The 14,610-nt window shown below is 43.9% G+C and overlaps 1 protein-coding gene across 1 annotated transcript in view; it reads left to right on the top strand.

The window, feature by feature from the left end:
* The window catches only part of LOXHD1 (lipoxygenase homology domains 1), a 149,898-nt gene that overhangs the window by 53,672 nt on the left and 81,616 nt on the right, over nt 1-14,610 (top strand). The window contains 4 exon segments of the mRNA XM_027671658.1: nt 275-361; nt 2,977-3,112; nt 4,933-5,087; nt 8,374-8,534. Of these exon segments, the coding sequence (XP_027527459.1) occupies nt 275-361; nt 2,977-3,112; nt 4,933-5,087; nt 8,374-8,534 (539 nt within the window).

The following is a 14,610-nucleotide window of genomic DNA, read 5'->3' as shown; positions in this document are numbered from 1 at the left end:
GTAAATTTGGCTTGGCATTGTTTTCCAGGGCATTAGCTTCAACCCTGCATGGAAAATCATCAGCATGAGATCTTTACCTTGGTAAAACCTACTGTATTGGAGGTGAAGTTTGGTGGTGATGCAAATGACATGGCTTGTCTTCTACAAGCAGGGATTAGGCTTAGTTATTGACTCCTCTCTGATTTAGCTCTGAAAAGATGTTCAGAGTTGTCCTTTGTGTGCATCTTTTGCTGACATACAGAAATGGATAATGCACTTTTTTTCCCCTCTATAGATTGAGCTCCCTGATCTGGGCACATTTTATAAGCTTCGGATATGGCATGAGAAAAGAAATCCTTTTGCTGGCTGGCATCTCAATAAGGTGAGGGGACAACAAGGGAAGATAGATCTGAAAAGCCAGACTGGTCAGAGAGGTCTGCAGAGCCAGTCCTGGGTCACTGCTCCCCAGCTGGCAGTGGAGTTTGATGTGCTGCAGTGGTCAGAGGTGCCTCCCTGTCAGGCTGAGGAGTGGAAGCCTGGAGAAAAGGATGCTCAGAGGGAAACTTCTCACTCTACAACTCCCTGAAAGGAGGTCGTAGCCCAGTGAGGTTTGATCTCTTCTTCCAGGTAACAAGTGACAGGAAAAGAGGAAACAGCCTCAAGTTGCACCAGGGGAGGTTTAGATTGGATATTAGGAAAGATTTCTTCATGGAAAGGGTTGCCCAGCCCTGGCACAGCTGCCCAGGGCAGTGTGGAGTCCCCATCCCTGAAGGAATTTAAAAGCTGTGTCAGTGTGGTACTTGGGGGACATGGGTTAGTGGTGGCCTTGGCAGTGCTGGGAGAATGGTTGGACCTAATTACCTTGGAGGGCTTTTCTGACCTAAAGGATTCTGTCTATCGGAAATCAGAGTAATGGGAAGAAGCAGCTCCCAACAGCCCAGATTGATGGTGGAAACCACATTTTCCCACCCTTCCAGTGTCAGACCACTCTAGTCCCATCTCACTGCTACCAGGGTGTTTTTCCTTGCTCTTCCTACTCTCAGACATCATTACTGTGCAGAGAGGCAAACTCACTCCTTCTATGGCCTATTTAGACTGTCCACATAACAGAACAGTGATTACAGCAGAGAACTGCTGCACAGTAGAGAATCACCTGCCCCGAAATGCTGACAGGAGGTGATCACCTGCAGACTGGAGGAGGCCACAGAGGCTGGGCAGTGGAGAGCAGCACTGAGCTGTTTGGGAAATTAAAAGGATGATCTGCTTGAACCTCAGGCATATGTCTTTTGCTCTACCAGCATTGATTACCACACTATCAGCCCTCCCCTGGGTTACCTAGGCAGCAAGTTCACCTCCAAGTTTCACCCATACTCTTCCTGAGCAGCTTGGAAGGCATTCTCTGCGCTTAAGAAAACACACGCTTAGCTCTGCATCTGTAAATAACTGTGTTGATAAATCACAATTCGGCGCTTGGAGGTTTTTCTCGCGTGCCTCTAATGTGGTTTGACAGATCCTGTTCTCCTGCATTGTCACGGAGCTGCAAAAGCATCTGCACCCAACACCCACCTCCAGTGGGAAGAGGGCAACAAATACCACTGTTGTGGGGGAAGGTGTCTGACTGTGGTCTTAGAAAGAAAGTGCTGGTCAGACTTTGGGCCGCTGCAATCATCTCTGTTGTTTCTTGCCCATCACAAATGATGAACAAGAATACTTGTGTCTTCCATAGCTATATATTTCCCTGTGGTATCCTACTTTCCTCCACAAAAACTGTGTTCAGGAAGGACGAGAAGGATCTGGCAGTGTGTCTAGGATTCACTTTTGGCCAAACTGTCTAAGCAAACGTGGTTAAGATGCATTAAATGCATCAATGATCTTATGGTTGGACTCAAGGATGTCGCATGTCTTTTTCGACCTAAATGATTCTATGATTCTCTGACTCCATGAAATCAGCCTGTCCAGGTACAGCCAGTCTGATGTTTTCTGGATGCATCAGCCTCATGGCACATGAATCACACCACTTGTGCATCCATTTTAGCCTCTAGGAACTTAGATGAAGCCTTAAATGATCCAGTCCTCACACCTTTCATGGCAGGTTTGCTTCATGTCAGGTCAGGCTTTTATTTTCTATTACAAGAACATAAAGGAGCCACACTGGTCAGGCCAAAAGTCCGTCTAGTTCATCTAGAGAAGTGCAAGGAAAGGACAAGCATTTATGATACTTCCTCCTAATGTTCTTCCAGTTTTTGACTGTTTAATTGGACTCTTACTTCCTGAACAGATCTTCCAAATACAAAGCATTTAATAGATTTTTCTTCCAGCCATTTGTTCAAAGTTTCCAGCCTCCCCTTGAGCAGTTAGACTTTTAGCAACCATAATAGCTTTTGGCAAGGACTTCACAGGCTGGTTGTGCCCTTTTGTTTGCTTAGAACTTTGTTCCACAAGCATCATTTGGTGCCCTGTATTTCTTGTGGCAGAATAATGAACAGTTGACCCCTCTTTGCCTTCTTCATGTCACCTGTGATTTTATAGACCTTCATCGTACCCTTCCTTCACCAGACAACTGCAGACCACTCTCTTATTTGCTCATTACTCCTTTGGAAGCTACAGCAGATCTTTGGCCAGACTTGCTGCCATTTTTTGGGTTTTTTCTCATGCACTGATTCTGAGCAGTGAGAACCAGCAGCACAAGCCCCACCCACGATTTGCTCCACGGGTTCATACAGTGTCTTATGATGAGAAGTTTTAAGTGCCACAGAGTCCGTCAAAACTTTCACAACACCGTGGAGTGACTGGAGAAAGGAGGAATGAAAAGCCATCAGCTATGGCTTTGCTCTGTGCATCACTACAGTGCACGAGTCAGAATTACAGCCTCATTATTAATGTGTTTTGTTTCTCTGCTGCTACCTACTCTTGCTTCCCTGGCAAAAGCCTGTCAGGAGCTTATTGCTTTTTTGTCTTTAAGCCTCTGAACTCATGCAGTGTTTTGGTTTAATGAAGGTAACTCTGCTGAAAACGCTGACAAAAGAAAAATATTCGTTCAACTGTGGCCGCTGGCTCGATATAAATGAAGATGACAACGAGATCGTGAGGGAGCTCCCTGCGGAGGGATCTCTGGTGTCTGAAGTCATGCCAGGTGAGAGCCACGGGCTCTGTGCAGGGCTTTTGCTTAGGACCTGAATAGAAAGAAACCCTCTTTGCGTGAGAGATGCACAGGCAGACCCAATGCAATTCAATTAACTTCTCTTTCTGGCACTTTCTCTCTGCAGTATTTTCTGTGTGCATCATTAGCTGCATGAAGCCTCAGAAATCCCAGGCTTTTTTTGCCCCCCCCCTTTTTTTTTTTTTAGGAAATTTCTCTGTGATGGGAAATGGGAGAGATCTGACCCCAGCACAATTGCTTCCAGAGTTAGTTGGGTTGTTTTAAAACTTGTGGGTTTTTTTCCAGTCTCCCTTAAAATGTGAAATGCAAGGTCTGAGGGATGTTCATGGAAAGCAAGCTTAGCTGAAATGCAATCTACAATTTAACAATTGTGTTTAAAGTTTTATTTAGTTATATGCAAATTTATGCAGCTGTATGTATAAATATATAGGAAGTCACACAGAACAGTAGTGCAAAAGCAAATGCATCTTTCAGTATGTATAAGCAATCCAAACTATTTATTCATTTAATTGATCTGGAGATTTAATTAAGGAAAGCTGCAGAACTTTGCACTGGCTTCCTGAAGCGGCCACTTCTGCCTTGACCTTGTGTCACCAGAACTAAATGTATTTAGAGGGAGAGTTTAGGAGGGCAGAATATCTCAAGGGCTGAATATCTCAAGGTGGCCAGTGGGATTTTTCGTGTTTCCACCCACACTCTGCAGACCACAAGTCCCCTGTTTTCTGAAATTTCTGCTTTCGGTGATCTGCATGCAGCAGAGCAGTTCCTCAGGAGAGGAAGAGTAATTGTAATTGCAGATGTTATTAAAATGTAAATAAACCTGGTTTTGAAATGTATTTTTAATCGACTGTGGAGAGGGCAGCTTGGGTCCTCACACAGGCACTTCCCTGTGAGGAGCAGTTGTGCTGAGCAGAGTCGAGGTGCAGCACCTGCGTGTTGGGCTTGCAGGTGGGTTTTGGAGGGAGGGTGGGAGCAACACTTCTTGTCCCTTCCCTGTGCTGGAGAAGAAAACCCCTCTCTCAAAGGCTGGTCTGTGGGCTGGTTCTTCCTTGTGATACTTCTTCCTGGAAATCCTTCACTCAATGGGATGGGAGGGCAGAGGTTGAGGGCAGGGTTGGGGGAGGAAGGCGGCAGCTCAAAATCCGCCCAGAAAAATCCTAAATAAAGATCTCAAAGGTGGCAAGGACACAGTCCAAACTCCTGCATAAAGTTTGGAGTCTTGGAGGCTTTTTCCAGCCTCAATGGTTCTATGATTTTATGATTCTACGATTATAAGGAACTCAAGGGGATGGGGCCAACTGGGCTTGTCTTGCCCCATAAATCCAACATGAAAAGCCCATTCTTCAGATCTGTGAGCACTTGTCCCTTTTTAACTCTTTCTGTCTCCTTCCATGCCCATGGATCCCGAAAATGTTGTTTTCCCCAAACACTTTACCAGGTCCCCCATCACCAGGACTGTTTTGGGAAGGCAGGAGGGGAGGTAGCAGGACTGGGACCTCAGCAAGGCTGTGCACTCCAATTCATGAGGCTTTACTTGGAGGGGTCAGAATCTTTACATCCTTCTTTGGGGGGCTTTTATGGGTCCTCTTACCATTTCGTGTCTTCCTATTTTGGCTTGTTTTCTTCCCCTGGTGATGACTAGGAAGTGTAAAAAGCCAATACATCAGCACAAGTACCAGCTGGAAGCGCGGACACTTAAAGTTAATTACGGGCCTGCCAAAAAGACGCAGTAAATTTCAGTGGCAATTAATCGCGTTGGTGAAGTTGTTTTATTAATTTACGTCTCACCCCAGTGATAAAATACCGTGTGACAGTTTGCACGGGGACCGTCAGCGGGAGCGGCACGGACGCCAACGTCTTCGTCTGCCTCATCGGCGACCAGGGGGACACGGGCGAGCGCGTCCTCTACAACTGCATCAACACCGTCAATAAGTTTGAAAAAGGCAACGTAAGTTCGCACAGCAGCACCTTGAGACAGGTTTTAAAAAGTGTGTGATGTTTTTATAAATTTAGTTCGTTTTACCTTTTTTTTTTTTTCCCCTTCTTTTTTCTTTGAGGTGGAGTGTTTGTAAACTCAGCTGATTTCCTTGCCAGCTCGGGGTAGGGCGGTAGGGGAGACATAAATCATGTGGACACATCATTGTAACAGGTTGCAGCTGGAGGGAGGCTTAGGTCAGGGACAGTGTGCCCTTGCTTGATGTCTGTATGTTCATAAAAGAGTCTCTTGGTTTGCTCCCCAGATAAGTGCTGACTGCTGAAATTGCATCTCCAGATTGGAGTAGGCTTTCAGGAAATTTTCCAAGAATAAAAGGGGAGCCTTTCCTCCTCCATCAATACAGAAAAGTTTGGCTCCTGGGGGAAAGGAAGAAAAAGCATCTTATTTGATGTGAAATTCAGAACCGAAAGATTAACATGTTTCCTTTATATTTCCTCCAGTCTCCCTCAACCATCCTGCACTCAATTTTTGTGTCTTACTTTCAAAGAGGTTTTCAATATATTTCTGTATGTCTGTGTCCTGAATAGAGGGGGGTGGAAATGGCCTGAAGTGAAGACAAAGCTTATTCCCTGAAAAGCTGGAGATAATGAAGAAGTCAAATTGTAGTTAAAGCCTTTGCAGCATTGGCAGTATCAGCAAGCATATAGTGTGCTGATCTGATCTGTGGGGTCAACCTACTTAATATGTATCCAATTTTGGATCTCTAGGGTCCAACTTAGACTAGTAAAATGTAATCGATATCTCTGGAAGGAGATTTTGAGAATCTGATCACAGAACTCTGCAGATTTCCCGCATCTTCTGTCATTATTTGATTGAAGGTTCAGAGTGGAAGGAAAGCGAAGATAAAAGGAGGTCACGTTTTCAAAATAGACCATTGAATTTAGGCTTCTGAAATATGCATTAGCACATTGAATTTGCCTTTGACTGTCCAGAATTTCCAATTCTTCACTGAAATCACTGAATTTTTTTAGAATTTAAAACAACTTTCCTCAAGTATTTCTTGTGCTTGTAAGGTCTGTGTGTGGAAACGTGGCAATTACAAAGTGTGAGAGTCCATTCTGCTGTTAAATGATATAAAGGTTTGCACACATGGACATTTCAAACATCTTATTTTTTGCCTATGCATTTAAACTGTAGATATTTTAGTTCTAAGATGTAGGTCCAAGCTCTGAAGTGTGGTATTTTGTCATTTGGTGAAGCCTAGTTTTGTCAAAATGGTAGCAAAATTAGTTGTGTTTTGGTGGTGGTTTGAAGACTGTTTCAATGCAGTTCCAAAGAAAGATGCTTGGTTCACAGAGGATACGAATATGTTAAACACAGATGAAGGCTATTTTATGGGATGCTCCACCCCGTTCAAGTCCAGGCTGAATGAGACCAACATGGTCCAATGGAAAATGCCCCTTCCCACAGCAGAGGGGCTGGAATGAGATGATCCTTAAAGTCCCTTCCAACCCAAACCACTCTAGGATTCCGTGACAATTCTATTATATTTACTGCCAAAAAATGAGTTATAGGCTAACTTACAAGAAGGAGGATAAAAAGGGAAACATAATTTTGGCAATCAAATCATGTGATTAATAGTATGCAAATGATGTAACCAAACTGGAAACTGCTGATGGAAAACTGCTGTCCTGGCACGAGGAGCTGAAAGCTGATGAATGAATTGGAAGCTGTTTAAGAATTGATCCTGACAGACTTAGGGCTCATATATTCAAGAGACTGAATGAGTGTATCTGCACTGATTAACTCAGATACCCTGTTAAAAAGAAATGCAGCTTAGTCAGTGCAGTCTCTAATCTACAGCCACTTAAACCAATAGTACCTTCATTACCAATTTAACTTAAAAAGTTTGCCTGCAGATGTAAACTAACAGCCTGTGTAGAAAGTAAGATTTAAAGATGCCTCTAAATTAGGTGTTTGCCCTGTTTGGTTCCAGTTAGTTACTTACTCATTAATTTATATCAGCCATTAATAAGTAAGGTGAGCATCAGGCCTAATGAATTAAACTACATTGGCTTTGACTGACTCAGTGAGGTTTTGATACCTTAAATCCCCAATTCAGCAGTTCTGAGTATGTAAGTAACATTGACATATGTAAGCCCATCATTAACACTTCAGACAGTGGCAATATGTTTAATTGTCTTTATTTTAAGAGCCAGTCTGGAGTCCCGAATGATGAAAAAATTATGATTGTTTTAATAAATTTCAGTATTTACATAAATACTGCCTTGCCACCACGCTTTCTGGGAGGTGGCTGGATATGTGCTACCACCATATGTGCTTTTGGGAGATGAAGGACAATGAATGACAGTGGTTAGGTTTCTCTTACCTAGCAAGGTGTCTCAGCCAGATGGTAACCACAGCAGTCAGTTCTCTTTGTCGGGCTCATATGCTGCAGATATGCTGTGTGTTTACACCCAGTATTTACCATACATGTGCCATGTGTGTGTGTGTCTGTCCTTGTGCCACAAATACTTATCTGGCCCAATTCTCACAGGAGTAACTTGCTCTTTTAATACATTTCTCTTCCTTCAGCCATTGAGAACTGCTGGTCCCAGTACACTCTTGGGTAACAGAGCCCTGGTCTTGAAGGGCCATCACCTGGGGTAGTCTCTAGGGTGGTGCTTTGAGACCTTTTTCAGGGAAGGAAAAAAAAAAAAAGAGATAAAATCCATGTCTGTCATGGGATATTAAGGGTATTTACCTCCAAACACAACACATGGAGCAGCTGGAAGTACCCCTGTGCAGCCCTGCCCATGCTGGCATGCCAGGAAACTAAAGGGGGGTAAATTGTGCTCATGTCATTTGAATTTAACGCAGAGTAATGTCTTTGAACTGTACCTCTCAAATACCTCTGTAGATTTGGTCTGAAGTGACCTGCTCTGGATTTTCCACAAAGCTCATATCTGAGCAGGGGTTTGAACTTGGATTTCCTGCCTCTCTCTATGAACTTCTTAATAATCAAATTACTTCTCTTTTTTACAGTTGTGGAGGGCATGCAATGACATGGGAGATTTAAAATGCTGGCAGATCATATATTTACAAACCTAATGTTATACATCTAGGACAAATATTCAAGGTTTCATTCTTCGGTAAATTCGTGCTTTCTCCCTCATCTTGTGAAGAATTATCTTGCAGCATGCTGATGATGTTGGTTTGATTGCAATAATAAATTTGGGTTGTTGGTTTGCTTTTAGGGAGAAATATTGCCTTACCTTTTTTCTTCTCCTTCTCAAAGGCTGATGAATTCTTCGTCGAAGCAGTAACGCTGAAGCAGGTGAGGAGGGTGAGGATAGGGCATGATGGCAAAGGAGGAAGCAGTGGCTGGTACCTTGCCAAAGTGATAGTGAGGGAAGAAGGACAGCCAGAAAGTGAGGCTGTGGAATTCCCCTGCTACAGGTACCGGAAAAACAATGCTTGCAAATTATGCCTCTGTCTATGCATTTGCCAGACTTTGAAGAGCCTAGTTGTTGGTCCATGACTGGAATTTTCTGAGCACAGCTTAATCCTTTTTATTTATTCATTAGTTCATTTATTTTTGCTAAGCCTGAAAGCAAAGAGTGTGGTTTGGGAGGTTTAAGATACAGCTAACTCCCCTTACCAAATGAACAGCAATCTGAATTATGAACTTCTCAGCAATTAGCTCAGTAATGCAGAGAATTTACAAAAAGATAAAAACACAACCTTCCAGTACCACATCCAGTGTCACTGCACTTGCCTGCTGCAGAAACACACTCTGCAATCTGCTAGTGTTATTGCATGTGTGGAATGAGGTTCTGGTCCCTCACATGCACATCCCATCTTTCCAGGAGCAATGGGATGCTGTTTTTGTGTTGGGAGAATGCAAAATTTTTATGCTGCCATCTCAAGAGCTCCTTGCATGAGGGGGAATGCAGAGATAGTGGTAGAGCAGAGGGCTGTAACTTACCTCTATGGGTAGGTTATAAATGTATTCTTCTCTTCCCTGGACGATCAAGTGGCCAAAAAAAATGTGCTGTACTGAGGCTACTTGTGGGGAACAAGATGCATAATCTATTCTGGCACTAATTAGGCTCTGCTTCAACACTGCAGCACAAACTAGAGAGAACTAGATTGAAAACATGAGATATTAACTTCAGAGTAGTTCAGGGTCCTGTAAAGTCATGCTTGCCCTCCCAGATGTCCACCCTGTAGGATGGACCTTCACTGAGCTCCATTTCACAACACCAAGCACCTATTCCAAAAAGTCATCCTTGTGGCTCTATCTCTTGGGGACCAATGGAATTGTAAAACTCAAACACAATTATTTTTGAACTGCAAACAAAGGTAAAGCGTCTAATCTGGTTACTTGTCTGTGGTCTTGGAAGAATTCCACTATAACGAGGGGAGTCAGCCAAACACAAAACAGGAGCCAGCCCCAGCCTCTCTGCATTGCTAGAGCCACGTCACATCAGAGAGCAAACTCGCTGGGGAGACAGCACGGAGCAGCAGATGCAATGTCATCTTGGTTGTGAAAAGCAAGCCAGTTTCTCCCTTTCTCAGAGAACAAACCACCACGTAGTCATTGCTGCCTTTTGATCCATATTTAACGACCATATGTTTTACTGAGTTAAAGCAAGCAGGCTAGACAGGTTTTTCCTTGGACATGAAGTGTCCACGTGAAGAGCTGTTTTGCTCAGACTCCTCAGAGATATTTCTGTGTCTAACTGCACGGTGCAGCTGGCTTATTTTAAATGCTTCCTTTTGAATTGTCTCCTTACATGACTGTTTAACTGAGCGTCTTCCCTCAGCTTGGAGGGATGACCCCATTCCCCTTAGCTTCACACCTGTGGATCAGGAACATCAGAATCCAGAGGGCATTCCCCCTCAGGCCAGGGACTGAAAAAGGAAGGAGAAAGAAAACCCAAGACCTTATCCCCAGAATATTCATGGGGTGAATTAAGGCTTCAGGTCGCCAGAGGTGGAATTCCACTCTTCTTATCTTTCTAAATGTCTCTTTTCCCAAGCGGTATCAGCGTTGTTGTGTGGCTCTATTTGCTGTCCTTGTGCCAGCATTATCTCTTCCTCTCAGATTGAGAAGGTCACATGACTGATCACCATCAAGCACAGGGACAGCTGCTCCCTCTCATTATCTTTGGTGCCCGTGTCTCTCGGGAGACTGAGGCATCATCGCAGAGTACGGGTGTCGTCATGGAGTCTGGAGACATCTGAGGGCGAAGGTGCTCACCCACTGCATCCTCCATGTGAGGGACAAACACTTCCATGACCTGCAGCGTTTGGATGTTCCTCTCCAGTCCTGTAGGCCAGGGACAGCTTATGTACTTGCTGCCTTGGTGGGAGCTCGGAAAGTCCTGCTTCACCTGCCTCTTCAGAGCCAAGATGTTGAAGAAGACTTGGCCAAGAAGAGGCAATGCAAGTGAGGTTAGTTAGAGACTCCATCCAAGGGACACCAGGGAACATTCTGCTTGGCCAGTAGACATGTTGTACTCACTGCCTTTACCTCCAAGACCTGACTAACTTCCACTCTTCTACACAGCACAGTTTCATGGTCTGGAGAAAACCCATTTTGCTGCTGAGTTCTTACTGAAAGCTGCTCTACTGACCTTCTGCCGTTTAGCTGCTTCTGTGAGACAGCTGAAGGACAAAATGCCTCCCAGCAGAAACACATCTCACCTGTGCAGAGAACTTCACAGACTTCTTACCTCTTTACAAACTAGGCTGCAGCACCATGTGGGGAGCAGATACTCCAGCAGAGAGCTGGCTGACCAGCTTCCACTGCAGCTGATGTCTTTAAGATACCCTCATAGATCTTCATTGCATAGAGCTTTCTGAAGTCTCTGTTCTGGTTATTTACATATTCATATACACGACTGTGTTTTGCCTTTTAATCTGAAAGCTTTTTTTATTACTCTGTAGGATCATCTATTACCTAGTAATCACAAGAGCTCTATGAGAAGAACTGCCTTTGTTGTACAAGGGAGCCAGCAGAGATAAAGAGAAGCTAAGTGGATTAATTGAGAGTTTGTGTCAGATTCAGGTAGAGTGTCAAGGAATAATGACTCCCAGGCCTGTGCTTTCAACTCTCTAAACAGTTGGCTTAGAGTCAATGATTTTTAAAGTGGTCATTTGATCTGTGCTTGCAAGAAGTAAATGCGAGTAACTTCTCCAAGTGTTATTTGCAGAATTACTAGTACATCAGTTGGATGCACTGCAGTATTATAATATCCGTGCTTTTAGGGACTGAGCACTGAATCATTCAGTGGCATCACTGAACTTTGTAATACCGGATGGGGTTTAGGCACTGTGACGATGAATACCACTAGAAAGTTCAAAATTAAGGAGCAAACTTTTCACCCCAGAACTGGAGCCAAACTTTTTTTGAAGATCACAGAACTGAGTTCTTCAGGGTTCATTTTCTCCTCAAAGTGCTCTGGAAGTCCAGGAATGGACTAGCGGACGTTCTCTAAATGCCTATTTTTTATAGTATTTATATCCCAGACAGAAATGAATTTTCGATCAGGCAAAGTCGTGAGTTCGTGACAGGATAGAATTTTACACACTATAAATCATTACAGCTCCACTGAAATCTTCAATGATACGTCATTAAATTTTTTCTAAGCATATGGCCCTCACCGTCCTAATTTTTATCCAGCACAAGCATAAGGGAACATCGTTAATTCTCTGAAGAACAACAGACAGACCATGAATGGGATGATGCACTAGGAGACTCCTGTGAAAGAGTATTTACTCGATCAAATGCCAAAAATGTTCATCATACAAACTAGCCAGAGAAACCTCCTTTTCTTGCCTAAAAATAAACTGAAATGTCTATCTATTTTACACATTTTTGTATATAGGTTATATTTAAAGACACACATAAATACATATGTATCTCTGAATCTAATGGATTGCTAGTAATTCTAATTGCATGCAGGCTGGATTTCAAATGCTATATATGATGTCATACCATATTTTTTACAGTGCTCCCCTCACTCACTCTCTGATCCTCTAGAAATTCTTTCTGAAGTGGCTTTCATGCCATATTTGTGTCCTCTTTGAGTTATCGATCATAAAATATCTCTTTAAAACCAAGTATGTGACACAGGACACAACTACACCCTTGCAAAACCCACAGTGGCATGTGAATTACATTCACTGATATAATATAGAAGCTCTGATAAAACAAAAGATTTTGACAGGTCTTTTGTACTAGGAATACGATGGCACTGCACTGAAAAATTCTATTTTCTGCAGCCTGATGTGTTTATAATTTGTCAATCCATTTGCATTCTCTGTAAGGCTATAAAACCCCTGGTTGCAATCTGCTTCTCAGTGACACGCTATTGGAATTACATTGAGGTAAAATTAAGGATATCGCTCCATGTGTTCTGAAGGGACGGAATGCAGTGGCATTGCTCATCCAGATATTTCCTCTGTCACTAGAGTCATCTCCTGGAGAAAATAGTTCTGCCATTCCTGCCTATTCTCTTGGCTGAAACAACGTAAGGAGCCTTTAGCCACTTCTGCTGATAAACCTCTCTCTTCCTCCTCTGTCCAAAACATGCTCCTTCTCTTGCCATCAGTATCTACCAACACTGGTAGAATGGGAATTTCTTTGTCTAGGGGTGTGTCCTCCTTTTCTGATTCTTTTTTGCCGCCTGTCCTCACTGCTGAAGCACATATCACTTGCAGTTCTGCGCACAGAGATCTGTTTCTTGTGGGATGTATTTTCATCCTTGGTGCAAAAGCAATTCACCCGGATACATCCCAGGTATCCCTAAAACACCAGCAATGGTGAAGGTGACAGAAAACAGCAGCATGTCCAGTGGCAACAGGAACAGCAGCTTGCAGGACACAAAAACCAGCAGCAGGGGAGCAGAAGTGTGCCTACCTTGTGAGCTTCTGCCTTCCTGAAGAGCATGCTGAATTCAGTGGCCCTGGGGTGGTGGATTTCAGGCTCGAGTTTTGTGGGTCCTCCCAGTTAACATTCATGTACACAGAGGCATCTTGACTTTTGGGATGATGCCATTGGATACCTGTCCAAGGATGTGAATCCAGAGCCGGCATCAAAGAACTACATGATACAAAGGTATAAAGGACCAGTTCTCACAGGTAAAATAAAAATCCCCCAACCCTAAAACATCAATAAAGGCTTCCTTTCTTAAGACAAGGTGATATCTTAGCATGCTCCCCTTGCACTCTACCCTTGCTCAATTCTTGACGACAATTTCGTGTACTCCCCACACATTTTTCTGCTCCCCTACCCCACTACACCCCTCAGCCTCCCCTGAGGCACACCACCACATCTGATGCCCTCACGTGGTGTTTGTGTGATCATCACATGTTCATGTGTTCATCACCTTCGTGCTGACCACCTTAGCTTTTAGGCCTTTCCAAGCCCATCTGCACGAGGCCACTTGCTTTGCAGAGCGAAAGGGAAGAATACGGGGTAGACTGCATACCTGACAACCTCCCGAAGCTCAGAGGGGAGCTGGGGCTGGAGACGTGTGTCTGCGTGCTGGGAATTCTGTGCACCTCTTTTGCATGAGAACATTGCTGCTTGTGCTTCCAGGGCTGGCTGTAGCTCATGTTTGGTTTTCTTTCCTGGTGCTGTTTTTTGGCATGGTTTCTTCATGCTTTTTGTTTTCCCCTGGGTGGGAAGAGAGTGGACGAGACTGAAAATATAACATTTCTTCAGATGGATGAAATGGAGTCATTTTGGTCTTCCAAAATATGTGGTTCCTTCTTTGTTCAACTGGTCATGACTAGGCTTTGCTGGCTTGTTACCAGCAAGGTGCCGTGGGTTTGATCCAGCTCTCAGTGGGCAGTTGTTCATGTCCTCAAATCCTTTTTATAAGGGTCATTTTCTGGTTTCCATACATGCTGACTCACCATCAAAATCAAAGATGGAAACTTGAATGGAAAGTAAGCTCCTCTCCTTTTTTGGCAACCAGGTCAGCCAAGGACAATGTTTGTGTCACGGTGACAACTGTGTGGGCGCCTTTAAAAAGGAAGTTTCTAGGGGGTTGTTTTTCCTCCTTCTAGTTCTGGGAATTATTATAGCCATTTAAATACCCTGCATGACCCGGCAGAGATTGCTCACTTGTCCTTTTCTCGCCCCTGCTGGTTTTAAGCAGTATTTTTAGCTGCAAAAGATGCTGCTGCAGATAGATGCATACCTGGGAACAATGGGCACTCTGGGAACTGCTCCTGCTGTGACGGCACCACTGTGGGAAACCTGACCCTAAACAGATGCTTACAGGAATATCCTGAGTCCTTCAGCAGTCTGGGTTTGAAGTGGAAAGTCAGAAACCTCTGCCAGGGCCCTTGCTGTTGTCGTACAAGGGTTGCTATATGGCACATGATGGGGTTGGGGCTGGAAATCCCTTATCCCTGAGGCTGAAGGAGCAGCTGTGAAGGTTACCAGATTAGCAATTTGTTCCTCCCCATTTTGGGAGGGGATTTTCACGGGGGGGACTGGAGAAGGGACTTTTTG

This window comes from Neopelma chrysocephalum, unplaced genomic scaffold, assembly GCF_003984885.1.
Source record: "Neopelma chrysocephalum unplaced genomic scaffold, ASM398488v2 Primary Assembly neopelma1_97116, whole genome shotgun sequence".
Taxonomy (NCBI): Eukaryota; Metazoa; Chordata; class Aves; order Passeriformes; family Pipridae; genus Neopelma; species Neopelma chrysocephalum.
The sequence above is the reverse complement of the archived record's forward strand: the minus strand, read 5'-3'. Positions and strand labels throughout refer to the sequence as shown.